This window comes from Ambystoma mexicanum, chromosome 10 (assembly GCF_040938575.1).
Source record: "Ambystoma mexicanum isolate Mex_15411 chromosome 10, UKY_AmexF1_1, whole genome shotgun sequence".
NCBI classification, from domain to species: Eukaryota; Metazoa; Chordata; class Amphibia; order Caudata; family Ambystomatidae; genus Ambystoma; species Ambystoma mexicanum.
The window spans coordinates 703,548,963-703,572,764 of NC_090932.1; the positions used below are offsets into that span (position 1 = coordinate 703,548,963).

A 23,802-nucleotide genomic window follows, 5' to 3' on the forward strand; every position below is an offset into this window, starting at 1 on the left:
TAAATGACCGCCACACCCAAGACTCATGCTGAGTGTTGGTAGTAGGGACTTCCACTACCTCATTCTCGTCATCCTCTTCATCATCCTGTGCATCCTCACTCCTGTTCCCTTCTTCAGGTCCTTGGGGAGGTGGTGGGAGTGGTGCTGAGGCAGATGCAGCACCAGGTGGCAGTAGTGGAGCCATGGATGCCATCAAGTTTGAGATGGAAATCTGCAAAGTTGGCAGCAAAATTCGCTGTGTTCTGTAGGATAGCCAGAAACACAGTGAGAATGAGCTCTAGGGCGTGGTCTTATAGGGGTGTTTGTGCGCAGTTCGCAGACATGCGCGCTGTCCACGGACAGATCGAACACAAAAAAGGGTTAAAAAAGTCTCAAAAAGTATATAGAAACTCAGGATTACTGTGTGGGACTTGTGCTATGGTGAGTTTTTATTAGGAAATATTGTGGATTGCTTGAAAATGTACTTTTAAATTGTTCGGGGACACGAACAGTGTTTGCAATCAGAACACACGCTCAGCGTGTGTGAGGTCATATGACAGCTTCGCGAACATTTCAGCGAAGGGAGCAGCTGTCAGCGGGACAGCCAATGCATTAAAATTGTTTTGCGCATGCGCGTTGGTGTTCTACGGACACTGTTCGGGTCCTGAAGTAATTAAAAGTGCGTCACAAGTGAAGCGAACAGTTATGGACAGACGTTTGTTCTTAGAACAGTTTGAACTTGCATGCAGACAGGCATAGCCTCCTTAGGACACCCCCATTTTGTTTATTTACAAACATCCCAGGACACTTGATGTGTTCTTAGAACAGTTTCAACTTGCATGCAAACATTACGGAGAGATATGTCCTTGGGACTGTCCCATTTTCGTTTCTTATCGGACATTCCGGACACCCACGCTGTCCGCGGACACCAGAAATGCTTTTTTTTTAAAAAGACAAATGAATTAGGACACAATATAATTTTACTTTATTTTATATGGATGTTAAATTTATGACAGAAGGGGAGGCAGAAACTGAAACAAAAACAGGAGAATTGGGGGTTTCAATAGGATTTATATGAGGTGAATAAGGGATGGACGTCTCATCAAAATGTTTTGGTTCATGGAGAGGGTTTGGGGATAATTGACTGGGATATGGAGAGGTGGGGACAGGTACATGTGGGACAATGGTATGCAGTTTGTTTCAAGTGATCCTCCACGAAGTTTTTTAAATTGTTAAAATTTGCCATGAATAGGTCAATGTTTTTTTCTATGTGCTGGAGAGTCTTATCCAATACCTTTTTCTTTACTATTTTCAATTTGTGTGGTCTGTAAACAATAAGTGTACATGTTAAATGTATATAAAATAATATTTATTAATTGGTGTATATAGTAAAGTGTCGACCGTTAGGTTCACGATCTTCAGACATTTCCTCACATAGGAAATGCTCTAGCCATTCCAGAGTACTAGACATTTCTGTGAGAAAAAAAACATCACTTTTTTGTATCTAATACAGAAAGTTTACTGCATTTTACTCATATTTGTGCACTTACTAGCTTCTTGTAAGGCGTGTTCTTACTTGTTTGTAGATCTGCTGTTGCTCTTAGTTGTGGAGTTTGTGAGGTAATCATGTTGGAAGACTATCTTTCTTTTGGTATATTCCATTTTAGAACATATTGTATTTAAATGAATGGTTAGTGTGTATATATATATATATATATATATATATATATATATATATGGGTTACACTTCTTATTTATTACTACATATAATGTGTATGTGTGCTGGTTTGTGAATGTGTAAAATGTTCATATGTTATGATATAACAATTAAACATACCCCCCACACTTTTTGGGTAGTGGTGCTGTTGTCCGGGGACATTAAAAGAGTTTGGGGACATCAAATTCAGTAGAGGGGGCTCACTATGTTTTATGTTACTTGTACATAAAGTCAGAGTTATCATTGGTAAGTTGCGCTACTAATAACCTATGAAATTCAGTAAAAAGAACTTTGTTAAAAGGACATTATGGTTCCAAGTTAAACAGAAAAACCCCTGAAATTCGCGAGTTATGGTAAGCTAAGCAACCATAACTCGCGCCACCACCCTGCACTGCTAAGGCTAACACCCACCACATCAAAGATAACATCACAAATGTCATTGATGATATCACTGATGACATCACATGAATTTACTTTTCATGAAATGTCTGTATAAGGGATTCTTATTATAATGTTGAGAAAAAAGTGTGAAGGATCATTGGAATAAATATCATGAGCCAATCATTAAGCAATGCGTTGATATAAATAGCATTCTATTATGAAGTTCTATCCAGGATACTAAGCTACTCATGTAGAAACATAGGCATTGTGTGCAGCATATATGATTCAGGTGCAATATTCATAAGCTTGCCATGTTGAATAGTGAAATAACTGTTTTCTTATTTGAGTTTTGCGTACTGTGAAACAGGTGATAAGTAGGTAAAAATAACCCACTTACTACATAATTGCATTATTACAGACAAAACACAGACACAATAACGCAAACAAATGTGTATATACAGGGAAAGTGAGGTAAGCAAAAAAGCAGAAGTAGTAGCAGAAACAATTCCTAATGTAACTGATTATCTTTATGCTAATAAATGATTGCTCTGTTGCAAATATGCTATTTACCCTATGTATATGTATCACATGATTTGACTGGACCCTAAGGAAAGTAATGTGAGTACAATGTATACAAACATGAACATATCCAGGAAAAGTATAGTAATAAAAAAACAGAACCATCAGAAAGTGATAACTCTACTGATTACTTTCATGCACAGAAAGGATTGCGGTCTTTCAAGCTTGTGTCTTCCCCCATGTATATGTTTCATATGATATGACTGGACCCCAAGAGCATTACTGTAAGAACATACTAGAAGGTTAACTCTACAAATATAGTACGTTTACAATTTTTAGTTCCTGACTGTTACTGAAGAAAACCATGTGGCCTAGATGTGTCAGTAAAGGAAAAAAAGAGGGAGACAGACATGTGATATCATCAGTGATGTCATCAATGACATTTGTGCTGTCATCTTTGATGTCGTGGGTGTTAGTCTTAGCAGTACACGGTGGTGGCGCGAGTTATGGTTGCTTAGCTTACCATAACTTGCAAATTTCAGGGGTTTTTCGGTTTTACTTGGAACCATAATGTCCCTCTAACAATGTTTTTTCACGGAATTTTATAGGTTATTAGTATATATATATACTAATAACCTATGATATATATATATATAGTTGCGGGTGGTCCCCCCATCATTTTAGGCTGAAAAAAGGTCAAATAAATTCAATCAAATGTGATTCAGTCAAATAGACCCAAACCACAGGAAGAGTGCCCAGAGTGGGCGGCCAGTGAGACGAAAGGATGGAGTGGGTGTCCCAATGAGTAGGATCTCAGTCTTACTGGCATAAGGCAGAGATCACTGGTGGCACACCATTCCTGAATTGCAGCCAAATATTTTGCTATGAGAGAAGAAGCAGAGGTGGCTGAGAGGAGCCTGAAAGAGAGCAGAGTGTCATCCATATAACATTGAATATTGGAGCAGAATGTAGCGATGCAGTGGGCAAAAGGTTCCAGGTAGTGGTTGAAGAGCCAGGGAGAGAGGTTAGACCCTGGGGAACACCAAAAGTAGAGTGAGAGATAGAAGAGGAAAGAACCCAGCTGGACCGGAGCGGGTTGGTCGGTTAGAAAGGAGGACAATCAGGCCAGGGCCTGATCAGTACTACAAAGGTTATCCAAGAAACAATTGAGCAGGATGGCATGGTTGGCCGTGTCAAAAGCAGAGGATAAATCAAGGAGAATGAGGAAAGAAGGGAGATTAGAGTCACGATTGGAAAGCAAGTCTTCACAGTTGTTCAGGAGAGCAGTTTCCATGCCTCTGCCAGCTCTGAAGCCAGTCAGATGGTCATGATGACAACCAACAGATTCAGTGTGTAGAGTAAGCTGGGAGATGGCCAGCTTTTTCAAGAGTTTGCAGAGGAAAGGAGTGATGGAGATCGGGCAATAGTTAGCCAGAGAAGAAGGATCAGCTGAGGGCTTTTTAGAAGGAGGTGCCCAATAGAGTGCTTAAGTGGGAGCGGAAGCCCAACCAGAGTTTAGTCAGGCTGACAAAACACTTGGACCTAATTTAGTGCAACCCTCCTCACATTGAGCTCCCTAGAGGAACTGGTCAGGTACTTAAGTTTAAGACTGTTTTGGTAGCTTTTCAGCAAACGCCAAGGTTTGGGATAGCATCCCCAGCAGGGCATTCTCACTCCAACTCTCTTGGGTTTCCTGGCTCCTGTGCCAAAGGTCCCTGCAGACCCCATGATCTCTTCTCTCCGGCCAAGGTTTCTTACACAGTGTGGCCTATTTGACTTAGCCACCTGCTGTTTGTCAGCACCTCACTAGAGATGTCCTTACTACAGAGTGCTGCTCCGTTAGTGGATTTTTGCTGTTGTCTCCAATATTCTCTGCACATTTCTCAAATAGGTGTAAACCGTGGCAAACATGTACTTAGGCGAACTGTTGGTCCATCTAATTTCCCTCATAATGGTTTTACTAAGCAACCCACCCCTCAAAGATTTTCTTAGGACACTTGCATTGCAGACAGAGGTGACTGCAGGGTATGAGATGAGGGTCCAAAGAGGGGACTAGCTTTGGGTAATCCTACATTTATCACACATCCAAAGGTTACAGCACAGAGCTGATGGCTCCCTCTGACAACATAGCCCCCAGTTACCATCTAGGCGGTTTCAGATTTCACTCATTCACACCCCTCTGACATCTCTAGAAGAGAACACTTTCCAGTCACTTGCCTTGGAAAAAGTAAATCTCCAGGTTCTGGTGGACTACAAAAAAAAATGCAAGATGTATCTGAAAGGGAGTCACAACCATTTTGCAGAGTGCAAATGTACTAGGGGAACATTGGGTCAGAAAATTGCTAAGACCAATCCTAGGATCGTTTAAAAAGAGAAATGGCTGCAAAAGACATGGGCAGATGCCAGTGGACCAGAATGAAAAGACTTAAGATGATAAACCACAAAAGAATTGGGTATAAGTAGAAGATGCATTTTCACATGCAAATAAGTAGCTTCTTTGCAACAGACAACCAATTTGTTCCAGCAGAAATGACTAAGATATTCAAAACTATTATGGGCTTAAGTGGGCAGAGCGTCTGTGTGGTCTTCCTCTGCTTTTTCAATGCTTTGTACGAAATGGTATATTTTTGTTGCATAGGAAACAGATATCCCAGTATTCTGGAAGAATGGGGACAGGACATTACATTGCCTGGTTAGTGGTGGGAGAATGTTGTTGGATTTAAAGTGAGTGATCTCGTCTATCCTGACGCAATGAGGCCCATAACCAGGAATGCCCTATTATGGACCTGCATTCTGACATGGTCATTTGTACTTATGACAGAGGTGAATCCGCTGCTCTCCGATAGGCTGAAACTAGCATTCCTCTTCATTCTTAATGGAGTTTAACAGCAGGTCGATTTTATCCCAGTCATGCAGGTACTAACTTGGTACAACTATAGCCATCTAATCCAGAATTTGATATTGCCCTGCCTTTTCCAAGCTTTTGGAACCTATGCGGGCTGTCAGGATAAAATGATTTGGGGCTCAGCAGGATAAGGCAAGTGGATCTTACCCTCCAATAAATGCAGTAGATAATGGCTAAATTGAATGGAAAATTACCCTAAATAAGCAGTTGACCATGTATGAGCATGTCATTAGAAAATGTACATCTTCCAGACATTTTGCGTCACTTCCAGCTCTAGTGAAGGTGAAGAAAACTTGTACCTTATAAAGACCATAAGTGCAGGCTTGTCGAGGGCCATTTAAAAAAAGGTATTCATATGAACACAATCGGCTCACTTGCAGAAATGTTAATCTTATCCACCTAATTCATGATGAGCTGAAAGAAGTCAGAATGTACACCTACCCAAACAAGTTACTTAATGATGTTCAATAAACAGTCTGCTCTTGGTGTCTTCCAATTATATTCTTAGCCTCCCATGGGCTACTCCATAAGGAGCAATATTTCACAAACAGTCAGAAAAAGAGCAATAAGTGCAGAGAAAAAAAGTTACAAAAGAAGGGATTAATTAAAGCTACCACAAGACTTTGAAATTCATCAGTCATGAAATAGGTTCCATGTAAATGTTGCAGCAATAATGAGTTTAAAAAAAGAATTGCCGCAAAAAGTCTGGTGTTAACCCCCCGGGCAATTCATGTAATGGATGCAGGGGACACCCCCAAAACTTCCGGGCCCATTATACCACACAAGGGGAGGGGACAACTGCACTCCCTTTGTGTGGTATAATGGAAACACTTTTACTGGGCCGCACCACAGGCTTTTTGCTGCGATCTTTTGTAAAAACAGCAATTTTTTGGCGACCATATCCCTGGATACCATGAAATAGGTAGTTTGAGGGGGTTCTGATCAAGGTGGGATTGGGCCTTAAAATTGTCTCGGGCACCAATGAGAAAGTGGCCCACAGTTGCAAATGACTTTTCATTCCTTTTGTGACACTTGAATATTAACCAAGGAGGAGTTTTTTTATAAAGTGTGATACAAATTGTGGGTTTTAAAGAATATTTATTCAGCAACACTGCTCAAAGCCACTAGCCGTAGTGTGAATGGATGCAACTTGGCCCAAATTGGCCAAAAAGTGGCCCACTGACAAAAGAAGAAAACTGCAGATTGTGTTTTGGTTGGCCCATGGAGCTATTGCCCTATAGGCCAATCGGAGTCTGATTCTGATAAACCAGCAGCTGCTGAAGGTTGAAAGCTGAAAAGATAGGCGAGGTGGTGTGTACACAATACTTAGGAGTTGGCTTGCCAAATAAGCTAGAGGACCTTTTAAAGAAGAACACAAAGACTCATAGCAGCCTTGCATAATGATTGCCCAACCTTTCTCAACATTCTTCATTGTATCATGTGTGAATACCGAAAACTGCCTGAATTCTTAAGATTCAATAGACGGAACCAGAAAATAGCTTAGTATTTACAGACAGTGGAAGCAGAGCCACAGGATGCCAGATGCAGAAGGCAAGCCCATGGTCCTCTTATCTCCGCTTGCAAAAAGCATATAGGACTTGTCTTGCATGTGCTCTGATAAAACCAGCTCTCCTTGCAAGTCTGAAGGCATGTGTGATTATGGGAGAGAGGAGTATGGGAGGGGACACCTTCTCCTTACACATCCTGGGGCAGAACCTTTTTCCACTAGCAGCTGTGACAGCTACACTAGGTAGTGGGGAGGAAAGTTAGACCTGAAATAACTTATTAAAAAAGGAGAAAAAGGTTTATGATCAAGAAAATCAGTAAATCCTAAAGAAACGACTGGGCACGGATTAATGGAAGTGTGTAGGAAGTAATAACCTGAACGAAGCAACCACCCCCTCCTCCGATTAATAAAACATAGGGCAGGAGTGGTTTTAAAGAAACACCAGAACATACAACTTGGGTGAAAGGAATTCAGTAGGTTCTGCTAGATCCCAATGGCATGCCGGGAGCTGAAGCATGCCAGTAACAACCCTACGGGGTAGCTTGGTAACCAGACAGACCACAGGATTCAAGGTTGTTAGTTTTGGTGGTAGCACCAGAAATGCTTGATTGCTTTTTACCTGGTGTTGCTGCACTACAAAAGCGTGTGCCTGTAAACACCTCTACGCAACTCTGTTAATGGCCAGACCTTAAAACTTAGACCAGCCATGGTAAGGTTAGACTATTTCATGGTAACACCAACTGTTTTAGGAGAAAACATCTGGGTAATATAGTCTTCATACCACCTATTGTTTATTCACACATGCAGATAGGCTGTCCCCATTGGAACACCCTGTCCCTTTCTCTCGGAATCTTACCCTAGGCTTGAGGTATTACAACGCCTATCTAAAAGGGATAGGGTAGAGAAGCGGTCCCTATTTATTCAAATTTGTTGATGTAAAGATTGGCAAGGCTTGGGGCAAAAGTAGCCCCTATAGCTGTGCCGGATATTTGTTGATAATAGGTATCATTCCAAACAAAGACATTTCTGGTAAGGGCTATTTCCGCCAATTGTGTTATTAGCCCTACAGGTGTATTGTGCAATTCAATACCCGATTCCAGAAGGTGTCTGACCATGGACAGGGTGGCCTGTTGAGGTATTTTGGTATACAAGGACGCTATATCCATAGTGACAAGCTATTCTTACTGTTTGTGAGTGGAACTGTACTAGTGTAAGGATTGCTGTGGAGTCTTATGTACACTCATCTTTGGAACTTCTTTCTTAATGAAGAAATCAACGAACCAGGTGGACAGTGCTCCAAGTGTGTACAAACAGCACGGACAAAAGAAAATCAACCTCTGCTTGAAGACACCATGGATACAACGCCATTTCACAAACTGTAATACAGCAGGAGTCATCTCATTGTCTGCCCCTGCAAATTGTGCTGTGTAGGCATGACTATAAGACCCATCAGAAAGCGTATGATTGAACATCGTTCGTGCCTAAGGACCAAAAAACTCACAGCACCTTTGGTCACACATTTTGTAACATCAGGCTATCACCCAGAAGATTTTACAAGGACCATTATAGAAAAAATACAAATGCCAAGACGAGGCAGCAACTTTCATAACGTCCTTTTCAGAAGGGAACAAAATTGGATCTTTAGCTTGAACACCCATAAAACAGGACTTAATGAACAGATCCATTGGAACGAATTGGCAGTGCAACCTAGATGAATCACATCAGCAACTCATGTATTCCATATTTACTTCAATTGAGAGCTGCATGCCATTTTGAGAGACATTCCGAGAACCTTGGTCCTAGAACTCTGGAGGTATGTCAATACGGAGAGGTCATAAAAGCAACGTTTTATGCCCACCAAAACAGTGGCTCAGAACACCTACTGTTTTGTGATCCATACAGAGTCAAAAACAAGGGACAGATATGCCCATTATATTAGCAGTACCCGACATGCATATAATTCTGGTGAGGCAAAAATAGAAATATTTACTAGCTGTAGCATGGTAGTTTCTTCTCTTCTCCCCCCGCGAACGGTCGAGACCAGTAACTTTGCTTTTTCATTATAAGTCTGTTTTAATAAACAGTCTTGATCAAAATGTTTATCAAAATATATTTTATATATTTTGATCATTACAGCCTCCGTTTCGTGCCGGCATTCTAGCCTGACCTAGAACAATGAAGGCATCCTTGCCATCCTGTAACAGTATGAACTAGCAGAGCTTTTTTACATTCGGTCTTCAAATAAGTGCCTTCATATTTAATCCTAGAGTGCCTACCTTTGTCCAGTCAATATAAGCTGTAAAGGGACAGCAATCTAACCCCCAGCAGACCTCCTGTGGTAAGCCTGCATGAAGGGCACTGCACCTCAACTTCACTTAATGGGTGTATTTATAAGTTGGTTATGTGCTGAATACACAGTGTCTCATCCCTCACTCCCTACCCTAAATGTTAAGAGGCAACAAGGACACAGATACAGTGACTGTGGCCAACTACCAACACCTCGGAGTATCAATCACCTCCTTTAAACAAGATACATGCTAAATGGAAGTAGTAATATGTTTCCAACAGGGGACAATACATTCACATATACCTCCACCTTTCTCCCTGTTATCTTTTCCCTAGGATACAACTGCACCACAGTGGGCATCAACAAAAAGTAAAAAAGGAACAAGGACCTCTACATTCTATTTCCAGTTGTGTTCGTCCTGATGAAGATGACCAAAGTGCTAATGGTTTATGAAACCGGTCGACCTTTTTAGGCATAGGCAGGACTTCTGCATGGATGATCTGTTAACCTGAATTATTGTTAGACATCCTAAATCTTTAGGTGACCTGATTTAGAGATCAGGTTGTTTTCCCACCCCTCTCGATTTACTGTTTAACCATGCCCCACCACTCAGGAGTTCATTTTTTGTTTTTAATCACAGTACACGGTTATTTGAGATACTTCTCAGCTGGCAAGATACTGGTTAATAAATAAGCTATATCACCAGTGACCAGCAGTTAGAATATACTCTAATATGATACATTATCTAAAGTAGAATGTCCATGAGCCAGTGCTTTAATATATGATCTTGTACTTGGCATTTTTTAGCTAAACATTTGCTAGAGTAGGGACAGCTTCTCTACCCTATCCCTTTTAGATAGGCGGTGAAACATCGCAAGCCTAGGGTAAGATTCTGAGAGAAAGGGACAGCCTATCTGCATGTGTGAATAAACAATAGGTGGTATATAGAATATATTACCCAGATGTTTTCTCCTAAAACCGTTGTGTTACTATGTTGTTTCTACGACGGTAGGAATGTAAAATAGACCAAACAGTCTAATAATACCATTTGTTTTACTAGACTATTTCATGGACATCTCAGCTCTGGTTGAAGCAGCATTAAGCCTCTAGCTGTGGATGTGCTGCACCAGAAGAAGGTGGCAAAGGACAGAAGATAAACAAAAAGTGGTCTGGCCAAAGTTTGCAAAGGACAGGGGAATATCCAATTTAAGGGAGTGACATAAAGGGACATGGGTTCGCTAGAGATGGGAGGGATGCAGACCTCAGAATAGAGGCCCTAGGTGAGTAAGTGATCAAAGTTTTGAGGACTGCCAATGTGATTGAGTAGGCCACATGATTGTGTGTCTAGTGCAAAACAAGACTGGCCTGACAAGTGTTGATCAGCCAAGATGGCCAACCTTTCAGAGAATGGCTGTCGGCAATCTCCAATTATTTTGGCAATCTCATGGGAAATCATTTAATTGGGCAGGGGTAGTTAGACAGAACACATGAGGAATAAACAGGGATAGATACATTACAAATATGTACATTGATTTAGGTGATCAGTTCACTGCAATCAGTGTGCCCGTTGGACAATCCCTGAAACAGAAATCTAGAGCTGAAAGTATATGAAACCATAACGCCCAGACTAGAAAGTTAAAAGCAAATTGTAATCAGGAAGGATCATTTTGAAACAGACAAGTCACGTCTTTGAGGTTTGACATTTGCAATACTGCATCAAAACCCCTTGCAAAATAAAACAAACTTACTATTAGAAAACAAGCACCAAGTAGAACTGCTTTTATTTTTACATCAAGGTCCATAGGGAATTGGATCCCAAAGTTGTCAGCATCTGTGAATGCCTCCTTTACGAATCCACTCCACTGCTTTGAAATTCTTCCAACGGCTTGACATTCATCAAGAGATTTCACCTATAGAGATAAAAGTGGCATCTTAATATAAAAATGTAAAATGTGTATGTAATGCAGTTCCCAAACAGTATATATAGCACCCCCCCACACAATATATCCTTTTGCTTTTGAGTGCTGTAATTAGCAGTTATTTCCCCAAATAAATGGTACTGCATTTATCAACTTTGGAAAGATGAAGGGGTGAGTCGGTCCTGCTGGGAATCTACTAAAGTGCAAGCTGGCCCAAAGGCTTAACCCGCAGGTTTTTCTCCTGGTCTGGGTTCCCCTTTTTTACATGTAAAATAAAAAACCTTATTTAAGTAAGGACATTCAGACAAAATGGTTCCTTTTTAAGCTTTAGGTTATTCCTTGAAGTGACTTATTCCAAAAACGACAGTATCATCATCTGTAACTCACTTTGGACTGGACTATGGAATGGAGGAAGGATGTGTTGATGTAGTTGGAGCACTGGACACCAGAGGCCTTGCCAAACATTTTACAGAAAGGCTTGAGATGCCATTTAAACTTAGAGCAACTAACGCAAAGGTTACAAAAAGCAATGGCTGTCGGTTGGTGCTCTACAGACCAAACCATGCTGAGAAAAAGATTCTGGTTGCCCTGTGAAGCAGAGTGACAGTATAAAGATGAACATGGCCAAAAGGAGAGGTTCTGTTCTTTTGAAAGAAAGCCACCACTCGAGTATATGCTACCAAGAATGCCTTGCAGTCCTTCATGCCTAAGAAATGCCAACAAACATCTAAAAACATTTTGGAGGACCCAATTACATGCTAGCGGATCACAAATGGCTAAAAAAAAATTAACTGATTTTGGGGTCCAAATAAGTGTTTTTGAAAAAATATTGGTGTTCCGTAGTTCATAATAATTTCAGACACATTTTCAACAAACGGGAGGTTGGGCTCCTAAAGGGGTAACTGATTTCCTCAGGAAACCACAGTGGAATTAAGTTTGAAATCAAAAGGCTGAAGCAAGTCTTTCTTCTAGTATAGCAGACTATTGTCCCACTTCTTACATCCATTAAACCCTAGTACATGCGTTTTCAAACAAATTGAATGGTTACACGAGACTGACCAATAACACAACTGAATCAAGGGCAAACACACAACTTGTAAGACTAGTAGGAAGGGGGGAGGCTGTTCCATAAGAGGGAGCCAGCTGAAGAAAGGGTTCGGCTTCCGGCCCTCCGTTTAGCTAAAAGCTTTACACAGAGTTGGTGCCAGAGGAGCATAGAGGTCTAGAGGGAGAGTATTGAGTAAGTGGTGTTAAACCTGCTGGTTGCACATAGTCCGCAGGTACCCAGAAATTGGATGGTCCTGGAACAGATTAAAAGTTCTGAAAACCACAGTTGCCTCGCCAATTTTCAGGCTATGAAAATGACTGCACTTGTATGTCACAATCATTTGCAGGACTTTGTGTGTGACTGGTGTTGGAGGGAACGCATAGACGAACATACCTTCCCATGACATTGCAAACGAGCCTACGAGTGATTGCTGGTGCAGATATCTGCTCGCCAATAGTGGACATTTCTTGTTCTCCCATGAGGCATGTCCCCATTTGTAGAAGATTTGGAGCTTCCTGTCCACCAGTTGCCATGCGTATGAATGATTGTTGGCACTGCTGAGGTGATCTGCAGTTTGGTTTCCTTCCCCTGAAGGTGAAACGCTTGCAGTTGCAGGTTGTTTAATGGCCCAGTGCCACAACTGTTGGGCTTCCTTGCAGAGCGCCCTTGACATTGTGCCCCCTCTTCACACGCAATACATTGTGGTTGTGTTGTCTGGACACTCGTACCACTTTTCCTTTGAGCACGGGTTGGAATGAGCAAAGGGCGTGTGCTACTGCCTTGAGCTCCAGTATGTTGATGTGGAGTGATGTCTCGGTTGGGGACCAATAGCATTTTACTGATAAAGGATGGGGCCCGTATGCAAACCAGTTAAGTGAAGCGCCCTGTTCCATATTCCCGTTAGTTGGGACCACTCGTATGCTAGGAATTTTTGTAGCGGCCTCTTTGCAGTCTGCTGTGCTGTATTAGGGGAACGCAGGACGACATTGTGCCTAAGAGTTGCATGACTGTCCCGACTGAACCTGGCACCCGGGACGAATTTCATAACTAGGCTGGGTGAACTGTGCCCCTAGGAACACTAGCCTGTTCAATGGCTTGTAGCAGGATTGGCTTGAATTTAATGCAAAAGAGTGTGTTGGACAGCTGCTGGATTGCCATTTCCGCTGACTGGTGTGATGGTGCTAGTACTAACCAATTGTCGAAATATGGATGCACACGATAACCCTTTCTCCTGAACGATGCAACTATTGAGGCTAGGCATTTTGTGAATGTTCTTTGGGCCCAGAAAAGACCAAACAGAAGCACTTTTAATTATAGTGATTTGTGCCCAAGACATCTTTAGAATTTTCTGTGGCTTTTGCAAATTGGTATGTGAAAATATGCGTCTGAGGACTAGTGATGCCATGTAGTCGCCCTCCTTTATTGCTTTTATAACTTCTTCCATGGTGACCATTTTGAACTTTTGTTTCTTGACATACTTGTTCAGACTTCTTAAGTGCAGAAATGGTCTCCACGAGTCATCTGGCTTTTTGACCACGAAGTATCATGAATAAAGGTGCTCTTGCCCCTCTGATACTTTGGAACTTTTTCAATTGTGTTTTTTGTGAGAAGTGTTTCCACTTCACACTAAGATGTTTAAGTGTGGCTGGTGTTGAAAAATATGGGGGATTCCCTGTAATTCGACAACATGCCTACTTTGAATGATGTCCAACACCCATCTGTCTGGTTACTTGTTGCCACTGCTGTCAATGGTATTGCAGGTTGCCCCCCCACTTGCTGCAGTTGGACGTGGGTGCAACTGGTTGAAGGAAGTCAGATATATTTCTGCTGCCTGCCCCTAGATGCAGATGTTTTCCGCCTTCTTGGAGCTTGCTTGTAGTCTTATTGTTTGTATGGGTATGCCCGGCGATACCCTGGAAATATGTTTGTGAATATAAGGTTCCCATCTGGTATACCTTTCTACCCGGTTTGTTGGTGTGGAACCACCGGAGGCTCCTCTGAAGGAGCAAAAAGTGCATCTCACCGTTAGCGTAGTAAGCAATCTTGCTGTGTGTCTCCTTTTATCCCTTTAAGGGCATCAATTTTGGGATGAAACAATTTCTCTCCCTCGAAAGGCAGGTCTAATAACTTTGACTGAACATATGCCCTGAAATCAGTACTGTTCAACCATTCCGGTCATCCGAAGCACGACACCATTATTGATTTGTTTAAAACCTGTTTGCACAATATCGACTGCTATGTAGATTGCACGATTGGGGGCGTATTTCCCTTCTCGCAGGATGTCTAGGTCTCCTTTGTTTTATCTTCTGGCAAGTGCTCGAATAGCGGAGCAATCCGGTTCCACATCTGGCGGTCGTATCTTGAGTATCACCAGTGAATTTACCGCTTTAATTGTCGTGGCTCCCCTGGCTAGAACTTTATTGCCAAATGAGTTGTTTCCTGGTGTCATCAGGTGGAACTGCGCATTTCTGACCTGGCATATTCGATTTTCTGTATGCCGCTGCTGGAACCACGAGTCGGGGGTTGGTAGGGATGCAAGGCATTTTGGGGACACCTCTGGCGCTTTACATTTTTTCACTTAACAGCATTTTAATGCCGGTTCTGAGAACGGTTTCATCATGACCAACAGCCCTTCTTCCCAAAAATGGTCTAGGATGGGAGTTGACATTACCACCTTTCTGCGCTTGTGTATTAAATCGAACTGGAAACAATCTTTTTTCTGCTTCGATGTAACTATGCCAAATTCTTCACAAGCCTTTTGGACTGCGTAGTGGAATGTAGTTTTGTTATCAGGTGGAGACTGGCATGACTGTTCTTCAGCATCTTGGTTTAGACCCAAGGCCGTGTCCTCCCAGTTGTCGAGCTGTGGTGATTTGGAGGTAGAGGTGTCAGTGTCCCAGTCATCTCCCTCATTGTCTGTGGTAGAGGACTGGAGTTCCTCTTGACTGACAAGTTGTGGCTTTGCAGAAGTCCCTCTTGTTCTAGTGGAGCTGCCAGTCCTGTGCAGTCGTGTGTGCCTCGTAGACTTGAGAGGCAGCTTTGCAGTGAGGTACGCCTGATGGGTGTATCCCCTCTTGGTTCATTAATTTGGCTCATTGCTGTTTTATTAGACCTGCATGGCACCTTCGAAGGGCCTGGTGCGTTATCCGATACCTGCGGGTGTGGTTAGTTCGCTGGTAGCATAGTATCCAGTTGCTGAAGTAGAAACTTGAGTAGATAGAACTTGTTTTGATAACAGGGAATGTGGGTTGAGTAAAAGGTTCCGCTGACCTTGAAGGGGTTGTCCGGACTGACTGCCGGTGCCAGTTCCGTTAACTCTTGCCTTGGTTCCACAGTTTCTTCCCCTGGCGAATATAGGTTTTCCGCAGATGACTGGGGTGAATACCCCAGTTCAAATTTGTAATCAATGTGGTGCTCCAGTATCTGGCCTGGAAGAATTGACTAGATTGGAGACAGTGCTGGGCCTCTGGGCACCATTGAGTGATCAGTGTCTCCCACTGGTGGTTGAGGCGAAGATGGGTTTCCACTTTCATCTATTATGGCCTGGTTGTCCATGACATTCAGCAAATGCAGGTACCAGACAGGTATTTTATGGACTACTGGGCTTTTTTGTACAGGGATAGTGTCCGATTGGCTCTTGTTCCTGTCTTTCTGGCATGGGTTTGCCTCCAGGCCTGTGGTTGCGTCTTTTCCCCCCCCAATTTTCCTTCAGTTGTCCAGATTTTTGATATTTTCGGTGTCCCCGTGGACGAGGATGCATTAGTGTCCTTTTTCTTCCCTCCCTCCCCGGTTGATGGCGCAGACAGGAAAGGTGTTGGTAACTTTCCATGTACCATTGATGCTGCTTTCGACATTGTTTGGCCTTCCGTGGAAGGGACCATCGTCAAGGAAGCAGCTGATACTGCCGTCGAGGCCTTGGAGGGCATAGTTGACGGGTGTGTAGGCAAAAATGATTTTGCATTCTTTCTTGTCGACAAGGCTGTTGACAACGGTTTAATGGTCATTAACGATGAAGCCAACGACGATGAGTGAGTTGTTCGTGGACAAACATGGCCCTGCTGTAGACGTTGGGTTTTGGCGTTGGCATCCATTGTCACACTTGATAGAATGATTCCTGTGGATTCCATCAAAGATTTGTCCTCTACGTGTCTCTTCGGCAAGGTCGAAGGACAGAGGGATTTTTCCATCCAATTTCTTTTTAAAAGTAGCAGAAGACATTCGGTCCTCTGACCTGGCCCTTCTATGGGTTGTTGGTCTGTCAGATTTGTCCTCCACCACACTTCTAGAGGATTCAGCATCTGAAGGGGGGTACATGCCCTCATTTAGCCAAACTTCTAGTCTCCTTTTTCCATCCCTGAGGGTTTTTGTGCTAAAAGTGGCACACATTTCACAAGCCTCCTGAATGTGATTTGGATATAGACAGTAAATTCATTCAGAATGCTTGTCTGCCTCATAAGTTTTTAATGTGACATGACTGGCATGCTTTAAAGAGCTTTCCGGTTTCCTTCCATATTTGAAAGGTAAAAGCACATTTGATTTTGAAGAAAGATTTGCGAGTTGTGAAGAAAATGTTGGTTTCTGGCTTATTTCTCCAGGAGAGAAAGCCTTGAGGACTCAGCACGATTAGAACCTGGAAAGAGCCTCCTGGGTGGGGCTCGTCACTCAACGTCTCATTGGCTGAGGCAGAATACACCAAAAAGGATATGGATGGGCTACTAAAGTGAGCCTAAAAGTTTTTTTTTTAACTTCTTTTTATTGTTTTACAACATGATAAAGGAAAAGAACAGGCAAAAGAAAAAGCATTCCCCAACTCCCCCTTCCCTCTCCCTCCCCCCTCCCCTCCCTCCCTCAAAGGCCGCCGCAGTATGTTCATATTCCGTCGCCTCCTCAGGCGTGGCTCCAACAGTTGTCGCATTTACGGCAGAGGGACCAGCCTCTGCTGCCTCCCTCCTCTCACTGGGAGTGTCCCCTACTCTCGTCTATGCATATATATGTTGGCCTTCCCAAGCAGGATTTGCACTGTTCAGTGTCTGCGCAGGCCTCGGCCTGGCCTTCCTCTCCTCAGTTCTTCCTTTCTCCAAATTATGTGGTGCCCTCCGGCGTGGGCGGGCCAAAAAGTGAGCCTAAAAGTGTCTGTTACAAGCGATAATAAAATGTGACTGAGGATTCCCAGCCTGTCGACAGGGAATATTCAAAGCATGCAAATCCATGAACGATCCAATGCTGGAGAAGGCGAGTGTGGTGGGAAGGCTGAGTGTCTAGGGGCAAGATATGAAGCAAACCAAGTGAGGGCCTTGTCCTCATTGCCTAGGAGAGTGTTGAGAGGTCAAAATGGTTGACGGCATTAAAGGCAGCAGAGAGGTTAAAAAGAATAAGAATAGATGAACGGTTAGCAAGACCAGCGGAAGAGATGTAATTGCGGACATTAAGGAGAGCAGACTCTGAGTGCTGTGGTAGGAAGCCAGATTGAAGCAGATCCCAGAGGTTGAGTGCATCAAGGAACTCAGTGAGTCAGTTGAAAAAGACACTCTAGAATTATGGAATAGTGAGGTCAGAGCAGAGGAGTCGTTTTGAAGAGTAGTCAGGTAGAGTTGGAGATTCTTCCACATTGTTTTATGGGTGCAGATGGTAGGTTTAGTCCAACTCCATGGAGGGGAGGGAATTGGGTGTGAACGCAGTAAGAGGGAAGCAAGGGGGAGCAGTGAGCATTAAGAGCAGTGTTAAATTTAGTGAAAGCTTTATCATTGGATGGAACAATGAATTTTGTGACAGACTTAGATAGTTAATTTTGGAGGTGGGTAACTTCTGATTGGTAATAGAAGTGGTAGATGGAGAGAGGGAGTGGAGAAAGTAGGAGTTGAGATTAAGGCAAAGACTATGGTGATAGCAGAGGTGTAGAGATGAGAATAAGGACAAGGGAGTTATCATTAGAATGGGTGGGCAGAGAGTGGACAGAAGCAAGAAGCTAAGGAGAAGAGAGCTAAAGTCAGTGGATTGAGTGTAGAGAGGATGTTAGTCACCAGTGACACAAAGGTGATAATGGGAAGGTAGGGAGTCAATTAGTTGGGAGGGGCGGTCAATAAATTAACAAGCGGTATATACAGTGGTATAATATGAATGCTATAGGGAGCAGTGATTGTGGACATAGTGTATTCCTAAGAGGGAGAAATAACGGAGGGAGTAGGAAAGATACCAAGTTTGGAAGATGCAAACAGTCCTGTACCACTACTCCTACCATATGGGTGGGGAGAGCCGGTGAAGCTCTAGGCAGGGTTGTGAAGGGCAGCAAGGGCTGCAGAGTCGGAGGGAGAAATCCAGTTTTCTGAAAGGCCAATAAGGTCAAGAGAAGGAAAATTGCAAAGTAGGAGGTCAGAGGTGAAGGAAATAGTTTTGACAGATTATGCATTCCATAGAGCAATATAAAGAGTGAGATGTAAAAGCATACTGATGTTGAGTCTGCAAAGTAGAGGTGCTGGGGGTAGATCAGAGATGAGGAAGTGTGATGAAAGTTAGGGTTTGGGGTTTTGTTAATAGAAAGAGTAAAGCTTGCTAGTGCTTTGCCACAGAACTGAAATGATGGTACAATGGAGAAAACTGGCTGTGAACTGCTATGTGTATTTCCAATAGCAGCGCAGTCCAAAAGAAAATGGGCAGCAGGCAATGAGTGTCAAAGGTCCTCAGTAAGTCTCAAGCTGAATTAACTGACTCTGCCCCAACACACACAGTGTTAAAGTGGAATTGACCTAAACACGTGTTCTGGTCTGCCAAGCCTCACTGGTTATTCAGCCAGATGAAATAGCCTTTGGTATTGTCCCAATTTCTGTAGAGGCTAATATGACTCTCCTACATCCTCTTTAGGGCCACAATGATGTTGATAACATATAGCCAGCTAGGTTTAGACTTATCCTTTACATGGACATTGCAGATTTTACACATCAGGAGCAGTACATGATTGATCAAGCTGGGGGTGTATCTGTGGGCAGAATAGGAGGTCGGCCCGAAGGGAGCGTTCTCGGCAGTTCCACCAACCTCTCTCCTAAGCAATGCTGCTGCGGGCTAGCCATATTTTGTAGGAGAGAGACCATTCCCGACGGACCGGTTGCTCTGGAAGTCCAGTATGTATAAGGATCACTAAAATGCCAATTTGAATTCAGTCTTTCCAGGTGTTGTGGCTACCAAACACCTCACCAATTCTCTTGAGTGGCAGTATATATTTAGTGGTCCTTTGGCTCAAGACTGCAATTATGAAAAAGTAAACTAATAAAAAACAAATCAATCAGAAGCAGCAATCAATGATCAAATCTGCTCAAATAAACATAAGGCGCTCCTCCCTTTGCAAGACTGCTGAAGACTGCCGTATCCTCTGTTCTTCCTTTCTCTTTCTCACGTGAGCAGTTTTCACCTTTCTTTAACCAATAAAAGTTTGCCTCATCAGATGGAGACTTGGCGTTTGCTCGCCATCCGCCATCTTGTCTGCTCTGTCTTCCTGCATGCCAAGTTCAATTCTCTCCTCTCTTGTAGGGAAGCTTAAATTGGGTACTTACTTTGATCCCCATTTATTCTTTAAGCAATGTGACTTTTCACCCCTCCTCGGACTGCAGAACTCCTCCCCTTGCGACTAGGCTTACAAGCCTCCTTACAAACTGCTGATCTAATCACTCCATTGCTGGAAAAGCTATACTTTGATCTTGCTATCCCTGTCTAATTCACAGCCAATTTCTGGTCTCACCCCTTCCAAACTCCTACAAGGGAGGTGGGAGGAACAAAGGAGGCAGTAAAATGGCTGCTTGTATAATTTACTCAATTGTCCAATTTCTTCAGGCTCTCTCCCTCAAGCAGGCAACACAGTTCTGGGGTTACTGGGCTCTGTTGAAAATGCAGCGTTTCAATCCTCTTTCCAGTTTGTCCTGGAAACCGAGTTGTCATGGAAGGGCTAAGTCAGAGGGGTGATAAACATATTGCCGGCGGAGGGCCAGGCTAGTTACTCAAAAAGTGAGGGGGCAGTAAGGATTTTGGTGGTTGGAATGCGTATAAATAGATTGGGCAGAAGATTACTATCAGTCCCGCCCTGAGCTGTGAAGCAATGATTAGGGGGTGCAAGACCGTGGACATTTGGAAAGCATTGGCCTCCATTTGTGTTGCAGCTTTTGTCTGGTGCCTGTTGAAGTTAAGAGATCTTTACAGTGAATACTAAAATATTACTCGACATTTAGGTTTCTGAATATCTCAGATTACCACAGGTAGGTACTTAAATATCCTATTACCAACTCTATAAAAACCCTATGTTCAATAGAACATTTAAAAGCAGATGTCAAATGACTACACAATTGTTTTTATTACTTTAAAAGCCGAACATAGTAATTAAACAGTACAAATAGAGGATTACAAAATGGATTAAAGCACGAGACAAGTAAATAAACATGTGCATTATATCCTTAGGCCACCGGAGGGGTTGTTTTTGCAGGATAATGACCAGCCACTAATGAGCAACCAAGGTTTAAGCACTCAGGAGGTGATGCAGGCAAGTTCTTAAGTACAGCAAGTCCCCAGGCCCCACAAAGGAATGTCTACACTGTTAATTGATAACAGCTTCTTTATAAAAAAATAAGGTTCAGTAATATATTACATTGCCTGCGGTAGCGGCCATTTAGTTATGGTTAAGTTGCTCATCTCATAGGAAGAGCACTTTTTGGGCTGCTTATAACTTCGCCTCCCCTGGACGAATCCACACCAAACTTGCAAACAAAGTATATGGCCCACTGAATTTTTTTGCAAAGTTTGAGATTTTGTCCAGGGGGAGCAAAGTTATAGGGGGCTCCCAAAGTTTTTTTCCCCATAGACTGAATGGGGGAAAAAAAAAAACAAAAAACAAAAAAAAAAAAAAAAACTTTGCTCACGCCTACAGCCCAAACCGCTGGACGGATATTCACCAAATTTGCGACAGGAGCAGCTGCTTGGTCCTGAAAGCGTGCTTTTGTAAATTTGTTGACAATCCGTCTAGCAGTTTTAAAAAAACGAACAAAAAGTAGATCACAAAAAATTAGTGATATCTATGTCCGCTCCATGGACACACTTCCCTGTTCGTGCCGCGGACAGGACACCGATTGGTTAATCGGCTTGCGTTATGTCCGCGGACATGTGACGTGTTCGCCGATTGGATGGTGAAGAGCATGAAGTGCGTCAGATTTTTGGAAACGCCCGCCATCTTTGATTCGCGGACAGCAGCCGGTGTCCGGACATCGGGGTAAAAACATTAAAAAACACAACATTGCACTTGTCAAACGTATCAAATAATCTCTGGGGTGGTGAGGATGGGATGGATATGGCTGCATAATGTAGCTACAAAAAATAGCAGTATACCTTTAGTGACTGAGGTGTAGCCTGTGGCCATGGGCAGATCATGGAATAAGGTCATGACTGGACAATCTGGCTACTGGCCATGACCACAAGGGACAAAACATAGGATTAAAGTGGCCATGTACAACTGGCACTGGCTTTGTGTTAAAGTTATTTGAAATTAGGATGGATCTGAAAGGGAAGAAAAATGTGGTTTTGGTAATATGGTCATAGGGTTCTCTTTTTGCCTTCTGCAGGCTGCCATGGAAAGGGAAGATGGGCCCTGTATGGAACCCTTGCCTTGCCTGTCCATGGTGGCCATTTTGGAAAAGGATTTTCCAAAATGCCGAAGACGTCCCGGAGTAGGAAGAAAAATCCTCTTTTATAGCACCCCGGGTTACCACTGAGGTGGTAACAGCATAGATCAGGGAAGGAAGGCAGGTAAGTTATGAACAGTGGCAGAATACTTTTAGACTAGATAAATAATTCTATGCAAGGATCCCCCTCCAACCCCCCCTCCCCCCCACCTTGGCAACCTGTAATGGAAAAGTTGGTGAGTAACCCATCATGTCTATTACAACACAGTCTAAAAAATGTTCAATAACCCTCTTTCTTCTTAAAGGTTCTGCCACCCCAGAGTCACAGGAGAACAGGAACCAAGACAAATCTGGGACCCCCTGAGGCTAGAAGATGCAGTGGCAGAGTTTCCCAGTTTCACTCTATTCCCTTTGAGGATGGACCCCTCCCCCCACTCCCCTTGGAAGAAGGAGCCACTGAGATGTAGAGTCCAAGAAGAAAAAGGAATCAAAGTCTTCCTGAAGTGCAGCAGTTGGCCCTTCGCAGTGCTCTTTGTTGGTCCATTATTTCTCTGACTGTAGAAGTCCTGGGAAGATGAAACTTGCTGTGGGCTCCTTTAAGGCTTGGCAGATGAGATTAACACCCTTGGGGCCATTCGGTGACTTCTGGCAGTGACTGGTGCAAAGGTCATATGTCGCAATATTGCAGTTTTCCGAATCGTGGTTTTCGTTGCTGCAGCCACAGCAAAGACTTCTGTACGGCTTCTGGTGACCTGGACTTATGGACCATGGACCATCAAGACCAGACATCTGGGACGTCTTTGTTGGATTCTGGTGGCAGGAAACCCACTGGCGGACCTTCCTCTGCACTCAGCGACCGTGCACCTTCTCCAGCAGGAGAAAGTGGTCAGTGAATAAGGAAAGGATGTCCCTTGAATTATTCTTTGGCAGTTTGGAACTTTGCTGTCTGGTGTCAAGCAGCACTATGCCGGGGTACCCCTGCTTCTGATCAGTAGACAGCAACGTGCTTCCAGCAGTCAGACGCTCCTAGGGGCCCTGGGTGATACCAATGGACTGACTTGAAATTTCCAGGCACTCCCCTTCAGGACTCACTAATACCCCTACTCCTGACAGCAGGCACAGAGGACTGACTTCCAGGGTACTTCTGATGAACACCACGTTACATGATCATCCCTCCTAGCTCGGGGTTAGGGCTCTTTTGAAGGTACTCTCTGGATCAGTCCTTGGAAGAACAAAGCAGCTTTTGGATTACATGAAGAAAATGCAGCAGACTTCTACAACTGGGCTTAAAGAAACAGCTTCTTCTTGCTTCAGTGCAAATTGGTGAGCGAGAGATCCCGGTTATACACATGTGGGTCCATATTCACTCAGGCTGAGCCAGGCTCCGTCAACCAATCACACAGAAGGGTATTCATGCAGGCAGCCAATCAGGCTCACAAGCATTCAGGCCATTCACTCCAGACACCCATAACGAAGAATATGGATTGGGGTAAGCATCCACCCTTTCAGCACACCACACTGCATTGCATTCATGTCAGTTTCAGTTAGGGCTGCCTTAGGCATGGTGTCACAAACAGAAAACAGAAACCCATAACACAGAATGTGAGTTCACCTCAAACTCCATTCACAGGTCCCACTCGAAGGGTACCCACAACACACAGCCCCTCGGAATGCTCCAGTCAGTCTGGCAGAAGGCAGCCCCAGAGCCATATGTGGTATTTCCACCCAACAGCCAGACAGGAAGAAGGGACAGAGTCAGGGCATCCCAGGACTTGGGAGACCAGGTAAAATACAGTAGAAACCAAGAGGCCACAGTGGCCATCTTGCCTTCCTTCAGGAATCCATTGATTTCTATGGCAGAGCCTTGGTGTCCCAAAAATGGAGGAC

At 43.5% G+C, this 23,802-nt stretch overlaps 1 protein-coding gene across 4 annotated transcripts in view; it reads right to left on the minus strand.

The window, feature by feature from the left end:
- LOC138491668 (phospholipid scramblase 2-like) overlaps window positions 1-23,802 on the minus strand; it is a 412,550-nt gene that overhangs the window by 48,510 nt on the left and 340,238 nt on the right. For all 4 annotated transcript variants that reach the window (XR_011276070.1, XM_069618313.1, XM_069618312.1 and 1 more), the window contains one exon: window positions 11,044-11,205. Coding sequence is in view for 3 of the 4 variants with exons in the window: in XM_069618313.1 (XP_069474414.1) it covers window positions 11,044-11,205 (162 nt within the window). In the remaining variant the exon portion in view is untranslated. The remainder of the gene's footprint in view (window positions 1-11,043; window positions 11,206-23,802) is intronic.